We start from the raw sequence: 26,355 nt of genomic DNA on the forward strand, positions 1-26,355 counted from the left end.
ACCCCCCTCCCCAAGTGGTGTCTTTTGTTTGGTTGTTGAGAAGGAAAAGGGTGCCAATGATTGATAATCTCTCAAAGAAGTCTCTATTTTTTAATATCTTCAATGTAGCATGGGCAATGCCGAAGTCGGTGGATGGTCTTTTATAGGCTTGGCATGGGGAGGGTCCGAGGAAAGATGATAAGGCATTATGGAAGCTTGTCATAGTAGCAGTAGTGTGGGGAATTTTGGGGGGAAAGGAATGGGTGTTGTTTCTAAATAGGAGTGCATCTGTGGAGGTTGCTAGAAAGGTTAAATTCAATATTAGGAGTTGCGCCTCCAATGTAGCAGTGGCAAGCTCTGTATCCGTCTTTTCCTTCTTCTTTTTTTTTTATTAGTCTCGGGTTGTTTTCTTTTCCCACCTTGCATTTGCCTTTCTAATTAAAAAAAAAAATAAATAAATAAATAAAAATTGCTCTCAAAAAATAAATAAATAAATAAAATTCTAACTGACAATGGGTTAGATTAGGAATGTTATGCTCCATCAAACTAATGGTTGGATGCTACAACATCTATCATCTTTTTGCATATTCTCTATCTTTTGTTTTCTTTGATTCATGTGTATGACTAATTGCATTTGGAAAGCTAGAAAGTATTGCAAAATCTGGTACATGCAATCCTACTTGTTTAGTTTCTAAAACCAGGCTTAATTCTAGCTTTATATTGCATTAAGACAACTTAAAGAACATTTTGCAGAAGAAGATCAATCAATAGCAATGTAGTGTGTATAAGCAATTCTCATTTGAAGAGACAAGGCATGGCTATCTGTCAGTTGCATACCATTGCAGGGTCTTGAAAAATACTAATTAAGACGAGATAAATGATCAGAAAGTGTGCATGAAACATACCCTGACACAAGGGTACGTGCAAGAACAGACTCATGATTTTTTAATCGATGCCCTTCATCAACAACCATATAGTACCAATGAATTTTCTTTAAAAAAGCTTTGTCACGCATAATAAGGTCATAGTGTGTAATCATCACATTGAATTTTCCCTCCCCAGAATACTCTTCCCTCATGCTTTTTCTTTCATCTAGACGCCCATCATATAGAACGGCAACAATGCTGGATCACGAGAATGGCATTTTAAGTTAGATGGAAACAGGTTAAATGTGAGATATATATCAAATGATGTTAGAACAAGAGACTAACTATGTTATCTTTTTCAACTTAGCATTCTCAAGGTGGGGTCCACCTTTCATTGATCTTGGCCATTTACCTGATAGGCACCATCAAGGGATGGGTCATGCATGAATGTCCTCACACTTGATGACCTAGCCATCTGATAAAAATTTTACAACCGATGATACACATCTAACAATGGCCCAATCAAATTGCTAGGATTATCAGATTTTTTTTTTCTCTCACATCCACCATGGCACCCACCATATGAATGGTTGGTACCAAAAACATGGCCCCGCATAAAAAATGTTGACTGAACAATTGCCTGATCAAAAATTTTAATTTTCTTCATAGGAAGTGTATAAAAACTTTGTACTTAGTAGTTTCCCTACAACTACACCTCCATGACCCATCAGGAATAACTAGGATGTGGATCAATACTGGGTGGGACCATGCTGACATATGAGTGGTGTCAATGTGGGCTTTTTCCATAGCCAATCCCATGAGCCTGGCTAAAAGAGGAAGGTTGATGTTTGGTGGGCAGCCGATCATTAAAATTTTGGTTATGTACCATTCAAAAGCCAAACCCAAATTGTTGGAGAAAGGCTAACATGAAGAAGAAGAAGAAGAAGATGGTGATGGTGATGGTGACGAAAAATGCATAAAAAATGTGGATTTGAAAGACCTGAATATACCTTGGAGCCCAGGTTGAGAATTCATGAGCCCAATTTGGCAATACAGCCTTTGGAGCCACAATCAAGTGGGGTCCACTCACACCCTTGTTCTCCAGCAGATATGCAATCAATGCTATGGTTTGAATTGTCTTCCCCAACCCCATCTCATCAGCTAGAATACCATTTAGATTGTTGTTGAACAACGAAAGCATCCACTGAAGTCCTTCCAACTGGTAAGGTCGCAATTCCCCGCCTTGAAGCATGGATGGTTGCTCCATTACCTGTGTAAGCCAAAAGTTAATAGTTCTACTCGTAGTATAAACATGATTTCTTAACCAAGATGTTAAATCCTCAAAGAACTACCAAAAGAACAGGAAAAGAAATGAAAATGATTCCTGTATGTAAAGGAGGTATGATGCAATGCTTGACTGAACCAAAAGCAGCATTTGGTTCAGGCCACAAAAATATACTCCAACAGATGATCTTAACTGGACTGCTGGCCTGGAAATGATGCAAGCCAATGGCCCACATTCAGCAAGATTACTGTATGAGTAGGGTTTCCTGAAGGGTAGGCATTCTTGGGGCATGACCCAATCACAGGATGGTGGCACACCTGTATATTTCTGTCCAAATTATCACGTTTAGTTAGGGACTGTATAATTTCCATATTAAAGATAGAAGGATATACAGAAATCATCAGGCTCTATAGATACAGTTAAACACATTAAATCCCTGAAGTTGAGCAGAAGAATAAGTTTTTTGCAATACAAACCACATATGGAAGAACAAGCAATGTCACTGCAGAAATGCAAACTGAACAGGCTGGAGGAAAGAAAAGAAACTGACACAGCCACATATACTAGCATGACACAAGCAGCTGATTTTTATACTGAGCACGAGTTACTAGAGATGGAATTGATATGGAAAAGAACGCAACAACACACCTAAATCCCACTTTCTTTCTTTCTTTCTTTTTTCTTTTTTTTGGATGAGTAATGAAAATTTTACACAGAGGAACAAGGATATATCAAGAAAGCAGTGAAGACTTCTCTAAACAAGGATTCGCCCTTCCAACACCTTTGGCTATGTAAGTTTTTTTTTTTTTTTTTTTGAAGTGCTAATGCTAGAAGCTACATTATGCATGAAAAGAGATAAATGCCATCAGCCAGAGATTGCAGTGATCGTTTACGACTAAAATCACACTCGATAACCTCCTTGAAAGAAGTTCGAGACAAGCCTCAAACTTTCCTTGAGAACTTCATATTCGGCATCACCAGAATTCACCAACCAGCATGGCGTGCCGTAAAGGCCATTACGTAAAGGTAACAGTGGCAACCGTTACATGTTATAGGATCGTAAAGGCTGTAACAGCTGTTATAGAAAAAATAACCTGTAAAGGCCGTTACAACCCCCATAACAGCCCATTATGCCCCCGTAAAGGCCGTAACGGCCCCGAATTGTCCATTACAGGGCCGATACAGGTTTTTTGGGGTTTTTTTTTCAAATAAAAAAGAGAGACTGTAACGGTCGTTATGGCCCATATCGTAAAGGTAACAGTGGTGGCTGTAACGGCCACTGTTACCGTTACGGAATGCCTTGCCAACCACTGGTGTGGAGAAAACCATTTTACTTTCACCTTTTTATCATCTGCTAGATTCCAACAGTTGCAAGCGCATTAAGCTGGCCAGGAAAACAGTGTTGACCATGATTTGGTGGTTAACCGACATGCTTCCTTAACTCTAGCAAGAGGTTACAGGAATAACGTTATCAATTAGACAATCTCCATGGCTTCATGGAATCCAAAAAATTCTCACTAAAATGGTTGCCTATTGAGATGTTTGCCCTACTCAATCAGACATGCACCACACAAACACAGTAACCCATACTATGACAAGAGGTTAAAGAGCCAGAAAAATTATGAGAGGCAACTTATTAAGGGCTTGCTTCTTCTTCTTCTTTTTTTGGTTACCTTTTCCTGAATTGAATGAATAACAGAATTATACTGCCTCTGGCCTTCAAGTAAATCTTTTGTCTTAACACGATCAGCAGAACTCGAATCAAGCACATCCACATCTTCATCCGGAGGTAAATCTGCTGGGGTATCACTCTTGGAAAGAGATAATTGTGATGGATCATCCACTTCTAGGTCTTTCAAAGCTTCAATGCCATTAGGGTCTTTCAAAGTTTCAATTCCATCAGTGTGTTCTGCATCTTTTTGCCTTTGAACAGCTGCTCCGAGACAAACAAGAAGGTCATTGGTTTTCCCAAGAAGCATAGTTAAGCGTTCGTTCTTGCTCTCTTCTACCATCCGCATGTAAGCTTCTTGGTCATCTGCTTTCAAGGCTTGGAACCTCAGTTTTTCAGCTCGGGTAGCACGTTGCCTTTGTCGTCCATGCCATGCCTGTAGGATATTAGAAATTTCATAAAACCTTTGTTTTTTTTTTTTACCAATTTCATAAAGGCCTTTCATTATTAGAAACACAACATGCACATCAAGAAAATATTAGAAAAAGACAATAGCTTGCACCACAACTTGGGATAAAAAAGAAAACCATACACAATGTCAAAGATTACCAAATAATCCTGACCAGCAAGCAGAAACAGTAAAATGAAGGAGATGGTGCTTAAGGTTATAGCATTTAAAGGGTTTCCAAGAATCACTTCGATCAGATGATCCAGCCATCCCATCACTGCTTGGAGAACAGATGATTCTAACAAAAAGAAACACTAAGATGGATAGGACACTCCAATCACTATAAGCCTGTTTGCTACATGGGCTTAGGTGGGATAAGGTGGGATGGAATTGCATTTGGTCCCATGCATATTCCATCTAGTGTTTGGAGACGACGAGAAGGATTGGGATTATGTGGGATAGAATTACATTTGGTCCCATGTGGGATTTCTGGTGGATTTTAAATCCAATATATATGTGGGCCCCACATTGATGCACGTATTTTATCCACACCACATGGTCCATCCAAATGCACCCTTAACACATGACATTCGAGTTATATATGTGTACAACTGACCGACATCAGCTGTGAATCTGGTCTGTTGATTACATTTCCATGGTTCACCAAACGTGGGTTTCACTTAATGCAGTGTTTTTTCTAGAGGAAGAATTTGATCCCAAACGTGGGGATTGGATGACCAAAATACCATGGTATTTCCAGACATGCAATCATTGTGCAATGATGGTGTTAATTCCATCTAATGCAATTCCATACCATTTAATCCCACGAACCAAACATGCCCATAACTTTTCACAGTGACCCATATATAGCGGGCTGGACCAGATGAATGGTCCAGCTCAATTGATTGGGCTATCCACATATCCAAATGCAACTCATAGCACCAAGTTAAAGTACCATGAGAGCACTAGAGCACTTATATATAGATATAATCAGAAAGCAAAAGACTCAAAAGTCGAACCTGGATACCATCATTCCTCTGTTTCCGGCGTTTCAGAGAAGCTTGTCCTTGCAATTGAAACTCACGAGCTGCATTAAGAAGTTCAGCAAAAAATTTCCTCTTTCTAGTTTCCATACGGTTCTTTTCCTCCTCTTCAAACCTTGACAGCCTCTGTAGCAAGGAATCAGCAGCATCACAGACATCAAATAAATGGAGGTGTGCCATGTCTGACTTAATTGAAGAAATTAGGGAAATATTAAATTTCACAAATTCAATTTAAACCTCCGCATCCCTCTTCTTGCGCTGTCGATCATCAGCTTCCATGGCAAAAGCATCCAGACCATACAGGATAAAGGGACGTCGCAGCCGCATCAACCCCCAGTCGAACAACTGTTTATCAGGATATGCACATTTTTCACGTAGCCAATATTCTGAATTCACATCCAAGCGCACTTTCCTCTGTAATTCCGATAGCTGGTAGAAGAAAATCCTTGTCCAACAGGACAGACTCATGTTATCCCTCAACCATAGTTGAAATAGAATGAACATCATTTGATAAAATCAGGAGCATGGAAGCATCAAGACCATACATAACATGTGATGGTCCCATCACCATACGCATGTGATAGATTGCCTTTGATGGAATTCAATGGGCTGTGGGTCCACAAGTCCCATCAGATGGGGTCCAAAGCCTTCCGTAGCATGTGATTGGTTAAAAACTATGTACCAACCATATGGCACAATATGGACTTATGGTTGAATACACGAGTTGATACGCATGGTGAACAAGGATACATAGTTGATATTGGAGTCACTGACCATATTAAGTACTCCTATGTTTTAGCCACGTGCAATGTTTAAATGCGTCTACAAAGCAGTACAGCAAAAATGAGCCATGCAGCTGGGTTCCAACCCTATGGCTGGGATATAGGAAGGTTGATAGAATTGGACTCTTTAGAATCATTTAAGGTCCTTCCATGCCAAACATATGAGCATATAATGCCATATGGTATTATTTTGGTGATTATACGCATGAAATGCCTAGAGTTAGTATATAGTTGGATGCTTTAAACCTCTAGCTTTAGTTGTTTCCTTAGAAAAGGGAGGATTTTTTTTTTCTTCAACCAATAGGATTCGCTTTAGGTTTCATCACTAGTTATTTAACCAGTGGGATTTTTCCTTTATTTTTTTAAGCATTTAATTCCACTTATGTACTCATGATTAAGCCATATGTATGGATTTTTATTTTTATTTTGAAGGATGACAACTTTATTAGAAAGTGGCCATGCCAAAAGAATAAATAAACAAAAAAAAAAAAAAAAAGCAATGAAAAACTGAAAAGATATTACAAAGGTAGCAGCCCAACCCAATCTACTGCATCAATAAGAGCTTTAGAAAAAAACACCCCGGGGAGAACCACATTTGTCTCAGCAACATCTGATGTTCCTCTCGGCCCAAATAGCCCAAAGACTGGCCAAGAGGAACAGTCTCCATCTCCTCGAAGTTGCCATCAAACCTCCCTCATGCCATTGGACGAACGAGTCAGTTATCGATTCTGACAGCACCCAAATGACTGCAAAGTGATCCAATACACTAGAATTCCCTGGAAAAAGGACAATGTAAAATTAAATGATTCACCGACTTCTCTCTCCAGCAAAGATAGAATGCATTCACAATGGTGAAACCCCTTCTTTGTAGGTTATCAATGGTTAATACTCTATTCCAACCCATGAGCCAAACGAACACCACCACCTTTGATGGGGCACCCATAGAACCAGATAGGGAAAGTATGCGCCTTGGCTTCACCTTGAAGATTCTTTGATGAGTGACAATAAAGTGATTTGACTTAGAATCTCCCTGATTTGGAGTGAAGCCAATACATCGATTCAGCTCCCCCAAAAGCGTCAGGCCCGAAATTAGTAGCTCTAGAAGATCAATAATCTCATCCTCAGGAAGATCTCTTCCACACTGAGCCCAAGCCTCGATAGAAGAATCAAAATAGGACGCAACCGAAATATTTAGGCCAAAGGCTACTTGAGCTAGCTGTGGGAATCGACTCAAGAATGAAGAATTGCCTATCCATACATCGATCCAAAAACCGACTTTTGACCCATCCCTCACTCGATAACTCAACCCCCTAAGAACCAGCCCCGTGAGGGTCAAGATAGACCTCCACATAGACAGCGTTTTACATAGTAGAATGTGTTTAGGCTACCACGCCAAACCATCTACCCCATATTTTCATACCAAAACTTCCTTCAATAAACCCCCACTCTCTGCCCCGAACCTCCAAATCCATTTACCCACAAAAAGGCCCTCCAAAGTTTTTCTAGCCTAGAGAGCACTCTTTTCGAACATTTGAATAGGGACATAAAATACAACGGAAGATTAAATAAGACCATTTTAATTAGAAGTATCCCCCCCACCCCGTTATCAAATACAGTCCATAGATGCTTTAGGGAGATTTGGGTTGGCTCAGCCAATCGTACCACACCCGGCTAATCGGTAGTTGATACCCCCACCCCACCTGACACACATATAGCTTATCAATGGGCTTGGGCCAAATGACCAGACCTGACCTAGCCATTGCCCGACACAAACACCTTACCAATGGGCTAGCCAGATGATGACTCCTAACCCAGCCAATGTTTGTATGTATTCACTAATGGGGATGGCCGGTATACAATTAGCTCCGTGTTCCATTCTTAAACCCGAGCATGGTTGTTCTCAGTCGGATCGGGTCCGCACAGGGCCTGAATCCAATTAAATGAGCCTGATGAGATTCCAATTAAATGGGCCGGGTTGTGTAGGACCACAATGTAATGGAATGTGGATCAGACCAGAATCTTGACCCATTTCGTAAACAGGCCCTGCTTGGCCGACCCGGTCCCCCCTTCACCCATACTTGGGCGTATACCCGACTTAAGAGTCAAGACCTACCAGCATGTGCACAAAATAGTATAATATCGTTTGCAAACTAAAGATGTGACACTTGAAGGTCCCCTCTGTCCACCTTAAAGCCATAGAAAAACCTTCCTAAACCCCTTTCAATAACATCCTGCTTATTGCTTCAGCCACAACAACAAAAAGGAAAGGAGAGAGTGGATCTCCTTGCCTCAGACCTCTAGAGGACTTGAAAGGGCCATGAGGAGAACCATTGATAAGTATTGAGAATTTAGTTGAGCCCATACATTCCTTTATCCAACTCCTCCACTTCACTCCACGACCCATATGACACAACAGGCAGTCTATAAATGCCTATTCCACATGATCATAAGCTTTCTCCAAGTCTAGCTTGCACACTACTCCCCTACCGCCTTCCTTGTGTCACAATAATTTCATTAGCTAGAAGGGAACTTTCCAAAATATGTCTCCCTTCCACAAAAGCTCATTGCTCTTTAGATATCAAGCCTCCCAACACAGATATAAATCCTATAGCCAAGATCTTTGCAAGAATCTTGTAAGGAGAGGAAATAAGGCTAATCGGCCGAAAATCCTTGATGCATTCCGCCCTTTCCTTCTTGGGGATGAGTGTTATAAATGTTGCACCCATCTCCGAAGCAAGCTTACCATTCACGCTGAACTCACAACAAAAGGCCACCAGATCTGACTTAATAGTTTCCCAAAATATTTGAAAACATGCTAGCAAGAAGCCAACTGAGCCAGGAGCCTTGTCCCCACCCATCACTTCAATGGAAGATCTGACCTCCTCCTTCGAGATTTCCTTTTCCAGAAATTATGCCTCATCGATGGACATAGTTGGAAGCTGGAGCTTATCTAGTTTTGGCCTTTGCAAACTTGAATCTTATAGTAGATTTCTGTAATAGGACACAATAACTCCACAAACTTGTGCTTTACCTTCAATCCGGATCCCATCTTCCACTACCGACTCAATCATGTTCGAACGAGCTCTAAAAATGGCATAACCGTGGAAAAACTTAGTGTTATTATTCCCCTTAGTGGCTTCCCTTTAAGCTAAGTGGCTCACGATCGCTGTTTCCACTTTATTTCTTCTTCCTTTAAAAAGTTATTGTAATATTTCCGAATGGCTTCCCTTCAATCTCTTTCCATGTCAGGTAAAACAACACCTTCCTCTTTTAAGTCCAAGGCTTGAATTTCCTCTAGTAGATTGTCCATCGTTGATTGCCTATTTCGAAAGAATTCCTCCTTCCAGCAAGCAATTTTAACTTTAAGGAGACGCAGTTTTTGGAAAAACACAAAACCTGGCTGACCTGATATTTGAAAGGATTCCCACCAGCTAATCACCAACTCTTTGAAACCTTCTACTTGAAGCCAAGCAATTTTGAACCTAAATGGTCTTGCACCCCCAGCTTTCCAACTCCATTTCTAACATTATCGGGCAGTGATCGAATATGGGCTTGGGTAAGCCTCTTTGAGAAGACAAAGGATGGTGATCTATCCATTCAGCCAATACCAGGAAGTGGTCGAGTTTTGATTGAATTGGATTGGTTTGGCCGTTAGACCACTAAATCTGACCCCTCCCATTGGCATATCAACCAGTCCAATTCGGCAAATCCAATCCGAAAAAATCCTGCATACTTTGAGTGGGATTCCCCCTTGACAATTTTTCATAAATCTCGTAATTTCGAACCTAAATGGTCTTGCACCCCCAGCTTTCCAACTCCATTTCTAACATTATCGGGCAGTGAACGAATATGGGCTTGGGTAAGCCTCTTTGAGAAGACAAAGGATGGTGATCTATCCATTCAGCCAATCCCAGGAAGTGGTCAAGTTTTGATTGAATTGGATTGGTTTGGCCGTTAGACCACATAAATCTGACCCCTCCCATTGGCATATCAACCAGTCCATTTCGGCAAATCCGATCCGAAAAAATCCTGCATACTTTGAGTGGGATTCCCCCTTGGCAATTTTTCATAAATCTCGTAATGTTAAAGTCTCCTCTGATGCACCACGAAAGGCCCCATTTAGACCTAACTGAGTCCAACTCTGCCCAAAACTGCCCCCTCAATGATGGAACATTCAGACCATATACCGCCAAAAAGACCCAACAGAAACCAGAAGATATATCATGCAAAATTAGGCTTAACACCAGTCCAATTATCTTCCATAGACCAATGCGCCAAGTTCCAAATGATTAAAATGCCTCCTACTGAGCCTTCCACATCTTTCACTATCCATTCTTTCGCTGGACCTCTCCACACATCTTTACTACCGTTTGATCCATTACAAGGATTTTAGTTTCTTGGATCTCCATTACCCGCGCCTTGAACTTTCTGCAAATGGCCTGGATTTGAGCTCGCTTTTCGGGGCAGCCCATACCCCTTATATTTCCAAGATAAAATCTTCATGGATCCACCCTTTTCCCTGTTCTCCTTGTTTGACCTACTAGTGGTCCTAATACAATATCATAATTAACCGAGCACTCTAATCCCTTCAGCTCCCTATGGCCTCTGGGAGAGGCCATAGCTGCAGCTAGCTGAGTTTCCTTTTCTTTCTAAGCCCCCCTTTCTCGAATCGTATGAAAAATCGCCACATAATCCTTCTCGCAATCCCCAAACATGACACCCACGATTCTCCCAATTTTCCCCAAAGCCTCCTGAGTCCATCTCATTCCTTAAGATATTGAAATGTGGCCCATTCCTTCTTTCCCAGCTACCACCGGAGAGTACTAATTTTCACCTACCATCACTGCCTTACGATTTGGATCAAAGTAATGATGACAGTTGTTTCAAGAGAATCCTCTAAATTCGTAATTTGAATCATCTGAGCTTGCGAATTTGCGAAACTGGAGCATTGGCTCTACTAATACCATCTGAGATTTCTGTTGGGGGCAGGGTTCGATAACAGCAACGTGCTGATTTGCTTGAACAAGTGGTAGCGGTTTTATAAAAATGAGTCCCCTCATGCCTAAAATAGTCGAGTTCTGGAGGGAGATACGTAAACCAATTATGCATAACTTCGTTCGTATGTAGCAACCCATGGGTGTGATGCACACGTACCATTGATGCACTTGATGGCATTCTGCTTTCCTTAACTCACACGAGCTGCAGAATTTGACACCTGTTCTCTTCTTCATCATACCTGTTTGGCAACATGAGAATAGGTGTGACGTCACCATCCTCCAATGATTTTGTGAACAGCTGGATGGATGACTTTCACGTTTTCCACGGATCCCCATCTCTGGCAGATTGTAAATCGTCCGTCTGTAAACCATAATCTTCTGGCTGCCCATGTTGCTCCCGTGTCATAAAGATCACCTGCTCCTCTTGCCACGCGTCAAGGATTCAATCCATATTCTCTCTGCTGAAACCAAATCTGCCGCATTCAATTCACTACCACGTGTTGTCCCTAGCAACAGCCTTTCGCCATCTTTCTCTGTGGCACAATTAATTCCTTCTGAACCTGTATCTTGAAAATCGATTTTCCTTCCACATGTCAATTTCTGCTCGATTTCTACCACACTGCCCCCTTGCTGGCCAATAGGATAGAGATAGACCCTTCTTAAAACCTTCGATGTCTGCTGGAGCACTGAGTAAATACTCCATCTTCCTCTGTGATTGGAATCGCCATGGCTGATGATGCTTGTTCGAAACTCTGATTGTGGATGGGTCCTTCCCGCCTCAATCTGACGCAAATCTTCTCTTTTCCAACCCTAATCAGAATATTTTTCAGTGCCTCAACACACCTTTTTTTCTTAATCAGAATTCTAGTATATCGCAACATTACACAATCCAATGTTCGTGGATCAATCAACAATACCATACCCATGTATCCACCAATCTCCATGAAAGATCTCATTCATCTAGAATTCTAAAGGGAGTTCCCAGATTTGGTACCAAGATTCCTCCCACCCAAAAATGGACCATTCCTCCCAACGTTAGATATTAAGAATCTTCTCGTCCAAATGCATCTTATAGGATACCATGAAACTGTCAACTTCGCGTTGTGAACAAAGAGATACGTAAAATTAGTCATCTCTCAGCAGTTTCACCACCGTATCTTCTATATCTCCTCTGCACATGAGACTAAGCCATTTCTCAATTTCTTCCTCCGAACAGCCGGGTCTCACCATAGCAACAAGGCTAAATTCAAAAGATTTTAGAGATTCCTCTAGCGCCTTCTTGTGAATCTTCAATTCCAGACTGTGCTCAGTCTCCACTCTCCACAGGCCTATCTTAGACTGCAAGGAAAAATCCCCCGCAACATCTTCCCTCTACAACCCGGTACTGTCACTTTCAGTGACCGCCTCTTTATATGACTTTCGAATTTCCACCCCCTTCCCTTGGTTCCCTTTGCAAGTATCAAAGTTGGACCTGAGATTCCCTTCTTTCTGAAATACTAACGATTTTTATCAACAATGTTATTGTTGTTTTTGCCCTCCCGACGTGCCTCTTCCATGTTTTTCCTCTCCGGTCCATATCGTGCTCGCTGCACACCCAACTTCATGCCTCCAAAATTTTCACCATCCAGTAAATTCACAACTCTATCCACCCCCTCCTCCAACTCCATTCTCACGAATGCAAAGCCTCAACACGCCGACGAATCACCATCTCTAGGGATTACCATATCCATCACCTTATCAGCTTTTCAGAACACCCTCTCGAAGTTAATTGGCAGCCATCCAACCGAGAAGCCCACCACAAATAATCTTAGGAACTCTGGGAGCTCATTCGATTTCATGAAACCTCTTCCTTTTTAAAACTGTTTCCTACCTTTCACCTGTCCATTCTTTCTGGTCCTAGCAATTTCTTCCTGCTATCGTGTCATTACTCAGCCTCTAGTTCAAGCCCGAACCATCTCCATGCAAAGATTCTGCACACACACCACTACCGTCTCCGCCTAGCAATTGTCGTCCTGTAGCGTGTGTTGCTCCAATATAAGCATTAGGGGGGCTTACTTTTACCCTAGCATGTGTTATTTAACTTAATTCTGGGCTCAATTTATCAATCTTTTGGAGATTTTTTGTCGCTATGTAACTAATTTGAACCCTTCTCTTTTGATTCAGTTGCATCAACATTATTGCTTTCAAAAAAGTCTAGATACGTGCCATAAATAATGGAGAAGAACCACTGGTTCAGATAGAGTTACAGGTTCCTGGAGACAGAGTTCAATGAGGAGCAAATACCTTCCATTGTTGGGTACCTTTTAAGTCTGTAAAGGGGCCAAGGACCATGTCAAAATCTTAATACAGTATTCCTATATAAGATTATGTTAATCGTTGTACCAATCACCATGGTTGAGGTCATTTTATTCATATCTTTAAGATTAAAGAAATGGTCTGCAGCAAACTTCTCTGCTTGCTCTATTGATATATATCGACTAAGGTGACAAGAAGGATTTTGGATCCTACTCTCGCCACATGTGCCAATGTGTGTGAGAGATCTGGGCTATTTGCCAGGTGGGCCCCATTGTCTGTGCCGTGGACAAAAAATAGGCCAGTCCGGTCATCATCCAGCTGCATGCACAAGTCAAATGTGAGCGATTGTTCATATTTTCTAACTGTCCCTTTTTTTTTTCATAGTCCCACCCAATGACTGGCCTGGACAGGTTTTCGGGCCATGGCCCCATGGTACAAGAATTGTGAGGCCAGATCTCTCATATTTGCCACATTGGCATGTGCAGCAACAGTGGACTCAGAAGTAGCCTTCATGCCTCAAAACAAGGGGGGGAGGAAAATTAACAGATTCATAGTGAAATGCATTTCTCAAGGATGCTAGGCTGCAAGGATGGAGAATGGGTGATCCTTGAAACTTTTTAGTTCGATTTATAAGATGTATTATTTTGAAAGTTTAATTGGCATGTTATAAATATAACTTCTGAACCTCGGCACTGTGGATAAATGGACGTGGAGCTTTCACTTCTTAATTAACCAACTTATAAGGTCAAAATGAAAGACTAGTGGTAAAAGAATGATGCACATGGAATGCATACCCAGAAACCGGAACAGTAAATTGCAGCTAGAAAGTACGGAGTTTGTTCGCATGATGAAGAGAATTCACCATCATCATCATAGCCTTATCTCAACTAACTGGAGCTGGCAATGCCCTAGCATGAGTTTGGAATGTCATATTGTTCGGGTTTTGGCATAAGTTTGACGCCAGCTGCCAACCTGACACAACCCTCCTTTTCTAGGCTTGGGACCGGCAATGAAGCATTAAACTCCCACAGGCGCAATGTTAAAGACTATTACACAGGTTGATTACAATCAAGCGCTATCACATTGGTTGATCACAATCAGCGAGTTAAATGTATGCAATTAACTTTTGAATTATTTAACTAGAAGGTCACCTTTAGGCCATATAGCTCAAGCAAGCACTTCATCTGCAAGTCCTCACCTTTACTTGTAGGCAACCCTGATTCAGTATTTATGTAAAAGTCAGGCATGGAAAACAATATCCGAACAAGAACCAGATGCTAAAGGTTAGAATGGCAAGACTAAGTTTTTTATGTATCAAGCATCATTATTTTTTTTACAAACATCCTAATTAATTCCCTGTCTAAGATGACTTGATATGAACATGGTTGCAATGAATGGAAGATTTAACTATCACAAATGGGATGATTGGCACTTAAAAAATATTCATAGATAAACATACAACTTAGAAAGTAGAACAGAAATTAGCCTATTGCATCAGAAAGACAGCTTAGGTGAAAATGTTCCTATAGAGCTACCAGTAGAGGCCCCATTACAAAAAAGAATAACCACGAAAAGTGAACAGACTGGGTGTCTGGTACATGTACATCAGACATGCTACTTCATCAACATGTGTTGGATCCATACGAGTGTCCATACTTGTTTCTTTGCCATCTCATTGGAAGAAGGGGAAAAAGGAACATTAGAATGTGAAAGCTCACCAAGGGTCCAAAGCAGTGTAACGACCACAACATGGGATTTCAGCTCAAACATAAAGGAGCTACAACCAATATATAAGCTCCTTTCCTATCATGGATATGAGAAGCCAAGTTTTTGTGTTCAAGCCAAATGCACAGCTACAGTAGTGAAAATGGAAAGTCTTATCCATAGAAGGGCATTGAAGTCTTCAAAGATCAATGATGAAACCACTCTACGGGGAAACATGCTCATGCACCATCAATTTGGTAACAACGAAAAAATCAGAATGGATTGTGATAGGCTTCAACAGAGTTACGGCAATGAAACCAAAGCCATACTGAGTACTGCAACCCCAGCCTTGTCGCTTCAGGTACACCCAAGAAATCACCATAAACAAGGTACTCTCTCCTGTTACAAGTAAAAAAGTAACTGCACATGGGAGGACAATTACTGCAACATATCAAAATTTATCAATCTTATTTAGGTTAGAACCATTTACCAAACCTCTACCTGTAACTGCTTTGTGAAAAGCTTGCAGATCAATATTGTGTAGTAGTTTGCTTTTTATTTAACAAAAACTCCTCTTTAACTGAACTTGTAGAGAGGATCACACAAGGATATTATTTCTCTTTGCATTTATTAACATGCACTAAAGTCAATTGCATGAAAATACATAATTATCAGTGTACAAGGATGTGGTGTCTAAGCAAGAACACAATGCACATATCTGGTGCTGGTCCCTATCAAAACAAAGTATTCATGGATCGTACTTGCAGATGCAAAGGAATTCATTGCAATTCTGGGGGATTGTAGCAGTTGGTGATGAAAAATTCAACAATATACTCACAAAAACCTGGAGGGATGACCACCTTAGAATGATATGCACAAGTCACAAGTCTTGCTCCCATAAAATGAAATAAATTTGTCTCTAGTAGCATATTACCAAGATAACTAAGATGGGTACTTGCAGCATAAACCCGCACCTAGATTGAATGAACAATCACCAAATAAAAATGGACCACGTGCAAAAGAATTTAGAAGAGAGTGCAAACAACCATTAGCTATAAAAAAAAACATGGTCACCTAACTAATGGTTTTTTTTTTTTTCAATGGCTTCATGTTGCGTTTTGTTGACTGCTGCCATGGACAATATCCTGACTATCAATCATTTACAGCGTTGCTGTCATCATCTCTACCTAGTGTGTATTTCATGTCCAAGTCAGTCGAGGAAGCGGTTAATCATCTTTCCTAGACTATGAGGCAGTTAGATTTGTTTGGTGAGACTCGTTAAAAAAATTTGGGAGTGAATGAGTTCTTCAAGGCTTGGTAGCAAAGATGTTTAAAGAATGTAGTGGCCCTTTTGGAAAAAAGGGAAACCTTGTCTGGAAGCTACTTTTCATATGGAAGGAGAGAAATAGGCAGATCTTCAATGACAGGGAAACATCTATACAATCAGTGTTTCAGAAGGTAGGGTTCTTCTCTATCGGTACATACTAGAGGGTCAATCATTAACTGGGCTCTTTCTTGTAAGGAGGTGAAGGTGTGTGTCTTGGTGCACAACGATGATTACGTCCTCAAAAGTATAGAAGTAATAACAAAAAAGCACAGTTTCTGGAAGAATAATATATTCAAATATATATATATATATATATATATATATATATTTGTGGGAAATGAAAGTATTACGAATTCATTTTCTTCCAATCACTGCAGTAAGATGATAATGATTATAGACAACTGTCAGTTATGAGAAGGGGAAAAAAAAAACTGGCCTATCACCTTCCAATCAATGTCACCTAGAGACTTCAAATTCTTGGATTTTGCTATGGCAGACACTTAGGGACACTCGTGGATCCCTCAACACAACAAGATACAACATGACACTTCAAAACATGAACGGACAAAGTGTCCTAGTGGTGGCATCATAAAGAACCACGTATCGGACACTTCAAGTGAGGTGTCTAAACATATTCTTCATAAAATTTTCCCTTCGTCCTTTTAATTCTTTTCTTACATAAATTTCTTTTGTCAAGCCAAAGGTTTCTTGCTCCTTGCCCTCAAGTTTGCCTCCATTCTCTTAGTGATTAAGAAATATTCACAGGGACTCCCTCATACTATTGGTTTTTATTATAAGTCATGTTCTCTTTGCTTCTTTTTTTTTTTTTTGTCTATAGGGGTTCATTGAATTTTTTAAGAGAGCGAGTAATGGTCATCATTGCATCAATACTATTTTGCAGTGATTACCGCATGATTTTCAATGTTCGTTAACAAATTACTTGTTAGTGTTGAACTAGAGCTGTACACGAGTCGAGTTAGCTCGGTCAGCTCGCTCGACTCGACTCGGAAAATCTTGACTCGCCCCGGCTCGAGTCTAGATATGGACCAAGTTGAGCTGGTTTTTGGAGCTCGAAAAAATTTCGAGCCAAGTTTGAGCTTGCTTGAGCTCAACTCGACTCAGCTCGAACCCCGACTTGAATGCACACGGATCGAATCAGCTCAGTGACTCAGTCATTTTGATCTTCATGCTGCTCGTTGAGCGTTTGATGAAATGCCTAAATGAAATGTTGTTTCTTAGACTACCATCATATCAGGGTATTCTTGAAATGAGTATTCGAGGGAAGATTGAAGAAACAAATTCCCACAAAAAAAAAAAACTTTACATTGTAGGACTGCCCTCATATCTTGATCTCGATGCTTCTCGCCAAGTGATTGATGAAATGCCTGCAAAGCGCTCTTACTAATTTGCATTCGAAGTGTGGGAGATTGAATATGTAATTTATGTGTTTGAGAAAATGCCGCACAGGCTCAAACTTGGCTCAAACTACTGACCGAACCGAGCTGAACTAGCCAGTCAAGATCAAGGACCGAGCCGAGCCAAGTTGGAGCTAAGGTTGGCTGCTGGCCGAGCCGAGCCGAGCTGTGCCAAGCTCGACTCGGTTCGACTCGTGTACAGCGCTCTATGTCGAACTATTATTGGTTTTGACTAGAACTATGTGAATGCTTTTTTCTAATTTCCTTAAATCGGTTTGTTTTCTCTTATTTTTCTTTTATTTATTGATTTACGTATTTTAAAAACTTATTTATTTGTGTCAAGTGTCCATGTGCCTGATTTTTAGAGCGTTCTATGTTGAACACTTTAGGAAACTTTGACATTTGGCACGCATGCTGCATGTCCAGCTAAGATTGCTTCCAATGTCTATTGTGGAACATGTCAAATTTAAGGAAACAATCTTAGGTTCAAAGAAATAGGTGAAACAACCACATCACCAGATGCATCGACTTTAGGCCATTTATTCACAACCACTAGTTAGGGTTACTTGAATTGTGCCATAATAAGCCAAGGAACACTCACCTACAACCATTGCATGGTAACTTTCTATGCATGAGAGAGAGAGAGAGAGAGAGAGAGAGATTTTACAAGAAGGAGCTTTTGAAATAGCACAAATTTTTTTAATTGGACAGTCTATAGCTAGTTGGCATGGAAAGTTAATGTTCCTCTAATAATCTACTCGATATAAAATAGCTTAATATTAAGATGGAAAACTCATTTTATTATCAAAAAAGTCAAATGTGAGTTCAAAATGGGAAACAATACAAAAGACAAGATTCCCCATCAAAAGCCAAGAGAAATTGTTCCATACTTCCATGTAACCTACTCAATAAATAAGAAAAAAGAAATATAAGGCTAATGTTATTAACAGCAAACAGTAACCTTCGAGCTCAGTTAGACGATGTTGAATGTGGCTTTGCAGACGACTTTCCTCTGATTCTTTCAATGCCAAACTTGACATGCAGCTAGTTCGTTGTTTTGCCAGCGCATCCTCGAGGTCTGTTATCAAACCCCCATTAGCCAAAACCCCATTACAGCTCTGCACAAGAAGGCATATAACAAAACAAAACATCGAAACAGTTAAAAACAAAAATCCGTAAAAGAGCACTTTAAAGGATCCCTAACATATTAAAATGTAGAACAGTTGAAAAAGCATATGATTAAAGAAAACAATATATGCAGTACCACTGCCATCATAACACCACCAAAGTAATTAAGAACGCAAGGAAACATGTTAAAACTCAAGTACCCAGCTCGTTCCACAGTGGCTAGGCAGATATCAACATCATAAGAAAGAGGAATTATAAAGTCCTGACTTATCAAAATGTTAATAGTGTTGATGCACTAGTCTATACAAACAGGGCCCATGGTTTTTGTGATCGAGAGCATTGATCTTATGGGCCCTACTGTGGATGGAAATTCTCAAAGAATCTTCTAGATTAGACCTCACCACCTCTTTGATCTCTGTCCCTAAAGAGACAGTTGACATAAAAATACAGCTATAGTCAAGAAAAAGGGCCAAATATATGATCTCTAGGATCTTCCAATCTTGGAGAGTTTTGGGCCATCCTCCCTCTAAAGTGGTTCCCATAGGATCGACGGTCTGTATACATGAACCATGGGACCCAATTGTACTAAATGTGTGCATCAAGACACTTTTCACATTCTCAAGCATCAGGATTCCATACTTCCTCCATAAGAAATTTAGTTCATTAACTTTTAAGCAAGGAAAATCATGAATTTTAAAACAAACAATAACTCAAGAAAGCAAGCAAGATCCAGAACATTTTCATACTCTTGCATGGACTCGATGATTTCAGTTCAATCTGCAACGAGCAAGCTACTAAGTAATTCACAATCAACAAGAAGCTACTCATTATAGACACAAAGCCACAAGCCACATTCTAGAATACAAAAATCCTAAGGAACTCAAGTTCAAAATGTTTTCTTGGCGTCAAGTATATAACATATCTTAAAACTAAAACCAACCAAATGCAATGAAATCAATGTTTCTGAAACACTTGAAAATGGTTGTCGGACCTGTGTACAATACTTTTTTATGCAACAGAGTCAAAGTATCAAAGGCACAGAAAATCCTTGTTACAGACATGAGTTTTGTAAAGGGAATTTTGGTGACAGTACGTCTTGGCATCAAGTATATTATATATAACATATCTTAAGACTAAAGCCAACAAAATGCTATGAAACCGCGTTTCCAAAACACTTGAAAATGGTTGTTGTACCTGTGTACAATACTTTTCTATGCAACAGACTCAATGTATCACAGGCACACAACATTGTTGTTACATGCATCAATTATATGAAGGGAATTCTGGTGACGGTAATTGGTTACTACATATGTCAGTCAATTTCTGTAAGGTTCAGGCAATTTCTATAACAGAAACCTTAATCTCATGTGTGTCCATATATAGAGTAAGCAATCTAACTTACAAATATTTATATTTACAAGTTTAAGCTGTTAACAGGAGAATGGAACCCCACTAATCAAAAGGGGGCCATGAGATTCCCAGCTGTGCATTTCCATTTGCCTACAACGTCCATTTGCTTACAACTAACATGATAGAGAGAACAGAAAAGGCAAAATGTCTAGAATCACACACTGGGATACAACCTATTACCAGGAGATATAACATCTTAGAACCATCACCATCTATGTCACAGTGACAAGGTCTAGAAAGAAGGTTCAAAACTCTCCAGCAAAAACATAGTAACAGAGTTTAACAGTTTCCTTGGCAACAGAACACATGTAAGGATCATAGCTCAAATTTGAAATCCAACAGAACATCGGCTCTAGGAGAGCAGGAAGACCTGAATCCAACTGCAACATGCATCAATGTAGCATCTACCATAGAAGGAATTGAGTCAATGACTAAGGATGCATCATGCATCAGGCAACTCAATTCCCTAAGGATGCATCATGCATCAGTTCCTCACTTCTCAGTCCTCCATATTCACCTGCCTGGCACATTGTAAGTTATATCAACCTCTTCTAGTCTATGCAGTACCTCAGATAATAGCCCAATCTCCTCAACTAATTGATTCCTCCTAAGAAGGGAACACCCAACCACCTTCACTACTCTCCTCAAAGCAACCTCTCACTTGCAAATCAGGAGCTAAGCAAGGAAAATACAATTATACAAACAATTAATAAGCAAAGCTTTCCCACACCAATGCTATCTTCCCAAAACCTCAATCCATTTCCACAGTCAAAAGTACACCTAATCCACGCTTCAACCTCATAACTAGTAGCACGCCAAGCCTAGAGTGCCCCTAGTAAGACCCTTGTAGCTTCATAATTAAGTGACAGTATGATTGATGTAAAGCTGCATGCTTACATCTCATTTGCGAACCAAATCTAGTTCAGCTTGATGAGGTTTTTTTTCGAATGGCCTAACAAATTTATTAGCAATTACCAAAGAATTTATAGAAGTACAAACAGCAGAAGGGTGACAAGAGGTCAGCCCCTATGAAAACAAATAAAGGATGAAAAGCTACCAAATCTACAATTCCAAAAGAGAATGACCACAAAATGCTGACAGCTAAGTTGGTTCTCGGAATATAGAACTCCAGTTCCTCATAAGATCAGAGAAAGAGATCCCCCTAAATTCAGGAGGCATAGCCAACACAAGACCATGGAGAGGATCTTATGCTTTAACACTTCAATTGGATCCCCTTTATCTTCAAAAGTACAGTGATTTCTCTTTTCCCTAAAGCCCCTCAAGATCAGCATTTTCCAAATTACCAATTCCACAGGGGTATACAGCCCCTTTACATAGCATATGAAAGAGGTCCGAAATGTCTTCTTTCGGCTTGATGAGTGGTCACAGCTTAAACAGTGCAGCAACCACCTAACGTGAGTCAAATCGAACAGATATTTCATTGAAAAAAGAAACAATATAAATAAATTTGTCAAAATTTTAGTCCACGTGTACAAGGACAATGACTAGGGTATCATAACATACGAGCATGGTAAATTATTTTGATACATATAATAGATCACTGAGTTGAAAATCAGAGAAGAAGGAAAGAGATCATATAAGAAATTTACTGATATGAAGATAGGCACAACTCAAGATTGCTCCCTAAAAGCATTCGCCCCAACAGAGTCTAAACCCTTGATTGGCTTTTTCATTGGCTGAAACATATCAGACACATTTGAGCAGCACTAAAAAATCAGAGGGGAAGCCAGATAGAGCTATTCTCTCCAGTTTGAAATCTCTATTCGTTTTCGAGGAATAAATTTTTTTTTTTTCAGGTTAATATACAGTCTCCTCATGCAATGTTTATCCTTGGTAGTCTAACAAAATTGAAATTGGCCTCGCAAATACTTAGTAATCAGCAAGTTGAGTTTCCCCCATTTTAGGTAGATTGGTCACAACTAACATTTACATGTGCATTGAATTTTAAGATCCAATGTTTATCCTGACAAGTTTATGATTCCCGCCCTAAACTATGACCATCGCAAGGTAGACTCTACACATCTCTGCCGCGAAATATTTAAAACTTAAATATTAATTAATAGAAAGTGCATAAGCTATGTAAGAACATGGAACAGATGTCTCTATATTATTTTCCGAGCAAATAGTTAATGGATCTAAACATTAACCATGCTTTACCTCAAAAATTAGGATGCAAAATTTCAATAACCTTCCAATTTTACAAATTCCAATCTAAAGATGTTGGCACACGCCCATTAGGCCCTTGGCCTGGTTATTATGAGAGTGTCTCCCTGGAAAACCTCACAATTTTTTTCTACGATGCTTGCTATAGTAGTCTAATGTTTACTAATAACCGTATTTTTTTAAAGCCTTGGAACCTCCAACGCAGTCAGTGGAACTCAAAGCCGGGATCTTCCCTCATGGAGAAGTGTCTCTACCAACTCACCTAAGGAGCCAGAGATATGGGATTCAGGATTTGGGAAATCCAAACAATGGGTGGTTGCATTGACGCATATGACTAGACACTATGAATCTACTAGTGGCACACAAAAATACACCAACAACCGTGTTCGAGATACATCTGACCCTTATCCACAATCACCAGCTTCAAGGCATCCCCTTCCATTGCCAGGAACCACCAACTCTGAAGCTTTTCCAAAAGAAAAAAATAAAAGGGTGATGAATCCACCCAAAACATGTTTGGGGGAAACATCCAAGGGTACCATTAACCCTCCCAAACTCCAAAAGAAATTCCAACCATGCACACGAAATGAAATTAGAAGAAATCAAAGGGAAAAACCATGAATCTGAAAAAACAACAAAGAAAAAGAAGAAGCAAGAACTAATTCATTGATTGTTCGTGACCCATCGAACCCTTCAAATCCAAAATTACCAAAAACAAGCATCAAATTGCATCTGATAGTAACAGAAATCCAAAACCCGAAAACTATTCTACCTCCACCGACCCAAAATCATCCATAATCGCTCTAACAAAAACAAACCAAAAATCCACGAAACCCAAGAACCGAATCAAAGAAAGCTGGAAAGGGTACCGAGAAAATACGGACCGGATCATCCAGAAGTCGATCTCCATCACCGCCATCACCCCCACCATCGCCGTCAGCATGATCATCATCGGCATGGTAGATGGAAGATATGGTATCAAAGATCTCGGGAGGAAGAGGGAGGTTTCTGGAGATGAGATTGAGAGCGCAAATCAGAGCCTTGGTCTTCTGTATGTGGTCCACGGAAGTTGAGGGAGGAGGATTCGGAAGGGGAGGAGGATTCTCCAGCTGAGCTGCCATGGCGGGGAAGACCAACGGATTCTAACGGCTATTTGAAACTCAACAGAAAATAAGAATAACGGCCTTTTTTTTCCCTTCTCGCGCTTAAACGGCCTCTTACTCTCGCTTGCCTTCTCCCATCTCTCACTTCGCCAAAACCCTCTCTCTCTCTATATCTAATGCTCGCGTCTTTCTTAAAACAAAGGGCAATTTCAGGTGGCCCGCGGGGTATGGTAGTCTGCGGACTCTGTTTTATTTGGACGGTCCATTTAATCTGCCCCACTTGGATCGGTCATCGGTGAGCGGCCTAAAAATTGTACAGGATTTTGGACCGGACGCGGATGGCTTTGGCAGGAAGTTCCTGCACAGGGAAGCTAGATGGGGCCCAATGTTATGATTGTGAGAAATCCATCCCGTCCATCCATTTTGCGAGCTAATTTAAGAGAACGATAAAAAAAAAATGAGCCAAATCCAAGACTCAAGTCGGTCACACCAGAGGGAAAACCAGGGGAAGAAATGTCTACCGTTGAAACCTTCCTAAGCTCAACCTTGATATTTATGAGCCATCCAAACCGTTTATAAGGTCATTACCCCTGAGATGAACTGAAAACACAAAAAATCCTTACCATGATACATAACTTTTATGGCGATATAAATGTGTCAACAGTAGTCGTTCAATCCACTATGTTTCCTCTCGTACGGCCCACTTTAGTCTTATATCTGACTCATTTTTTGTTACGTTTACTAAAATGAGATCTCAAAACAGATGGACGGGGTAGATTCCTCGCAAACTTCACAGTGGGCCCCACCTACCTTCCCAGTGGCTTTCACAGGGAATCCGCGTCCGGACTGGACTCGTCCGCGACACTTGTTTTACTTAGAGCGTAGAACACCCAAGGTCTGTGGGGTCCACCATCTTGTATTAAATCCACTCCGTTCATCAGGTGGAAAACGCTATTTGGCCTTCAAAGTAGGAAGAGAAGCTCGATTATAAACTCATACGGGCCACGCTAATGGAAAATTGCGACCAAAACCGTTAAGTTCGCAAGGTGTGGCCTGGATGAGTTCTTCTTTCTTCGTCCAGATGATTTACACCAGATTAACGGGTCCGGTGAAAAATATCCACCATGATGGCGTGACACACTACACCTATGGTTGGTATCCCATCCCAATGTTCCATTTGGTGTGGCCCATCTGAGTTGTGAATCTAGCCGATTTTTGGCCTTAAGAAATAAAGTAGAGAATAGAACCTGATAGAAGGAGTTGATTTTACATATACAACATGGTGGGCCTACAAACATCTGGAGGATTCCGGACCCTAAAATGTGATACGTTACCAGGATGATTATCCACATGCGTGCACGTCCCAACTACACATGTGGCGTATACTTACCTCAATCCAAACCGTAGAAATTGCAGGACCTGTTTCTTGATGGGGCGTATCCCAGAAATTTCAATGGATGGATTCTCCTAACTGGGCAATCATTGGCCACAGAATGGAAGGTTGAAAAGAAACATATTCAATGGTATGATTTCAAGTAAAAGATGCAGCTCATTCAGATATTGGGATCATTCAATCGATCTTAACTAATGCCTTTGATTTATCTAAAGGGGTGGTGGATTTGGATGGTGTGGATTGAAGTCTGTCCATGCGTCTGCAAGAGTATCAAATGGGTAGCTTGCAAATGGTAGGGAGCGGACTAGGTGAGACCCCGGATCTAAATCCACACCGTCTAACCATTTTTAAAGTTAATTATAGGAAATTATCTCAGAAATGAAGCTGACTCAAATCGTAGATGGAACACACCACAGGAGACAGTTGAGATTGAATCCCCGCTATTAAAAACTTCACGGATTCCACCAGAATGTTTATTTGACATCCAACCTGTTGATAAGCTCAAAAACACCTAGATGAAGAGACCATACAAATATCATTTTAATCCAAAGCTTTTGTGGCCCACAAGAAGTTTTTAATGGTCAATCACCACTGTTTCATGTACTATGGCCCATCTGGGCTTTGGAACTGCTTCATTTTTTGGATCATGCCCTGAAATGGTCTTTTGATACAGATGGACGGTGTGGATGTAGTCACATACATCACAGTGGGCCCCACAGATAGGAGTCCCACCCACGTCGGTGGATCCGGGTCTCACCTAATCCGCTCCCTTATCCATAACCAGCAAATTTTCATCGATTGGATGGTTAGATTGCACGGATACTCATGGTAGGGCGGCAGATGGACGGCCCAGATCATAGCACGCGTAGTCATTTGGGTATATGAAGATGTAAAGTTTGTACGCTGCCAAAACATCCACCGTAGTCAACGGTTCGGCTCGGCGTACCCACACGTGAACACACTGGTTGTGTTGGGTCGAGTCCCGCCGGGTGCGAGTTAATGCGATGCCAGACCCGTTCGGGTACCGATAGGTGCCCATCGGTCTTGAACCTTGGATGCTCGTCAAGAACCTAAGGCTGGGTTAAGTTTGGTAAATTTTTCACTTTGATTAGGCCAAGGTAGTAATAATTTTTTGTAATAATCTAAAAACTTTCACACATAGCTTAACTGGCAGACTGAGTGGAGATACCTTGTTTCAACACTTAGGGCGTGTCTGGGCAGTGGGATTAGAAGGGATTAGGTGGGATAGGATTCATCTGGTGTCTTGTGCCGAATCCACTCCATGTTTGGGAAGAATGGAAAAGCCTGAAATTAGATGAGATGGAAT

At 40.6% G+C, this 26,355-nt stretch overlaps 1 protein-coding gene across 6 annotated transcripts in view; it reads right to left on the minus strand.

Annotated features, from left to right (window-relative positions):
• LOC131226048 (probable ATP-dependent DNA helicase CHR12) overlaps nucleotides 1–23,814 on the minus strand; it is a 52,418-nt gene extending 28,604 nt beyond the window's left edge. The window contains exons 1-9 of one of the 6 annotated variants that reach the window (XM_058221713.1): nucleotides 23,417–23,534; nucleotides 21,959–22,045; nucleotides 18,772–18,928; nucleotides 14,516–14,580; nucleotides 5,528–5,719; nucleotides 5,267–5,416; nucleotides 3,804–4,235; nucleotides 1,856–2,115; nucleotides 885–1,103 (exon numbers count right to left, since the gene is read on the minus strand). In XM_058221713.1, coding sequence (XP_058077696.1) covers nucleotides 885–1,103; nucleotides 1,856–2,115; nucleotides 3,804–4,235; nucleotides 5,267–5,416; nucleotides 5,528–5,719; nucleotides 14,516–14,580; nucleotides 18,772–18,850 — 1,397 coding nt within the window. In that variant the 5' untranslated portion in view covers nucleotides 18,851–18,928; nucleotides 21,959–22,045; nucleotides 23,417–23,534. Of the gene's footprint in view, nucleotides 1–884; nucleotides 1,104–1,855; nucleotides 2,116–3,803; nucleotides 4,236–5,266; nucleotides 5,417–5,527; nucleotides 5,736–14,515; nucleotides 14,581–18,771; nucleotides 18,929–21,958; nucleotides 22,046–23,401 lie in introns of those variants that run through there. The other 5 variants (XM_058221710.1, XM_058221709.1, XM_058221714.1 and 2 more) reach the window with 5 other exon arrangements.
• Between the last annotated feature and the right edge of the window lie 2,541 nt (nucleotides 23,815–26,355).

The sequence above is a fragment of the Magnolia sinica genome, chromosome 14 (genome assembly GCF_029962835.1).
Source record: "Magnolia sinica isolate HGM2019 chromosome 14, MsV1, whole genome shotgun sequence".
Lineage (NCBI taxonomy): Eukaryota > Viridiplantae > Streptophyta > Magnoliopsida > Magnoliales > Magnoliaceae > Magnolia > Magnolia sinica.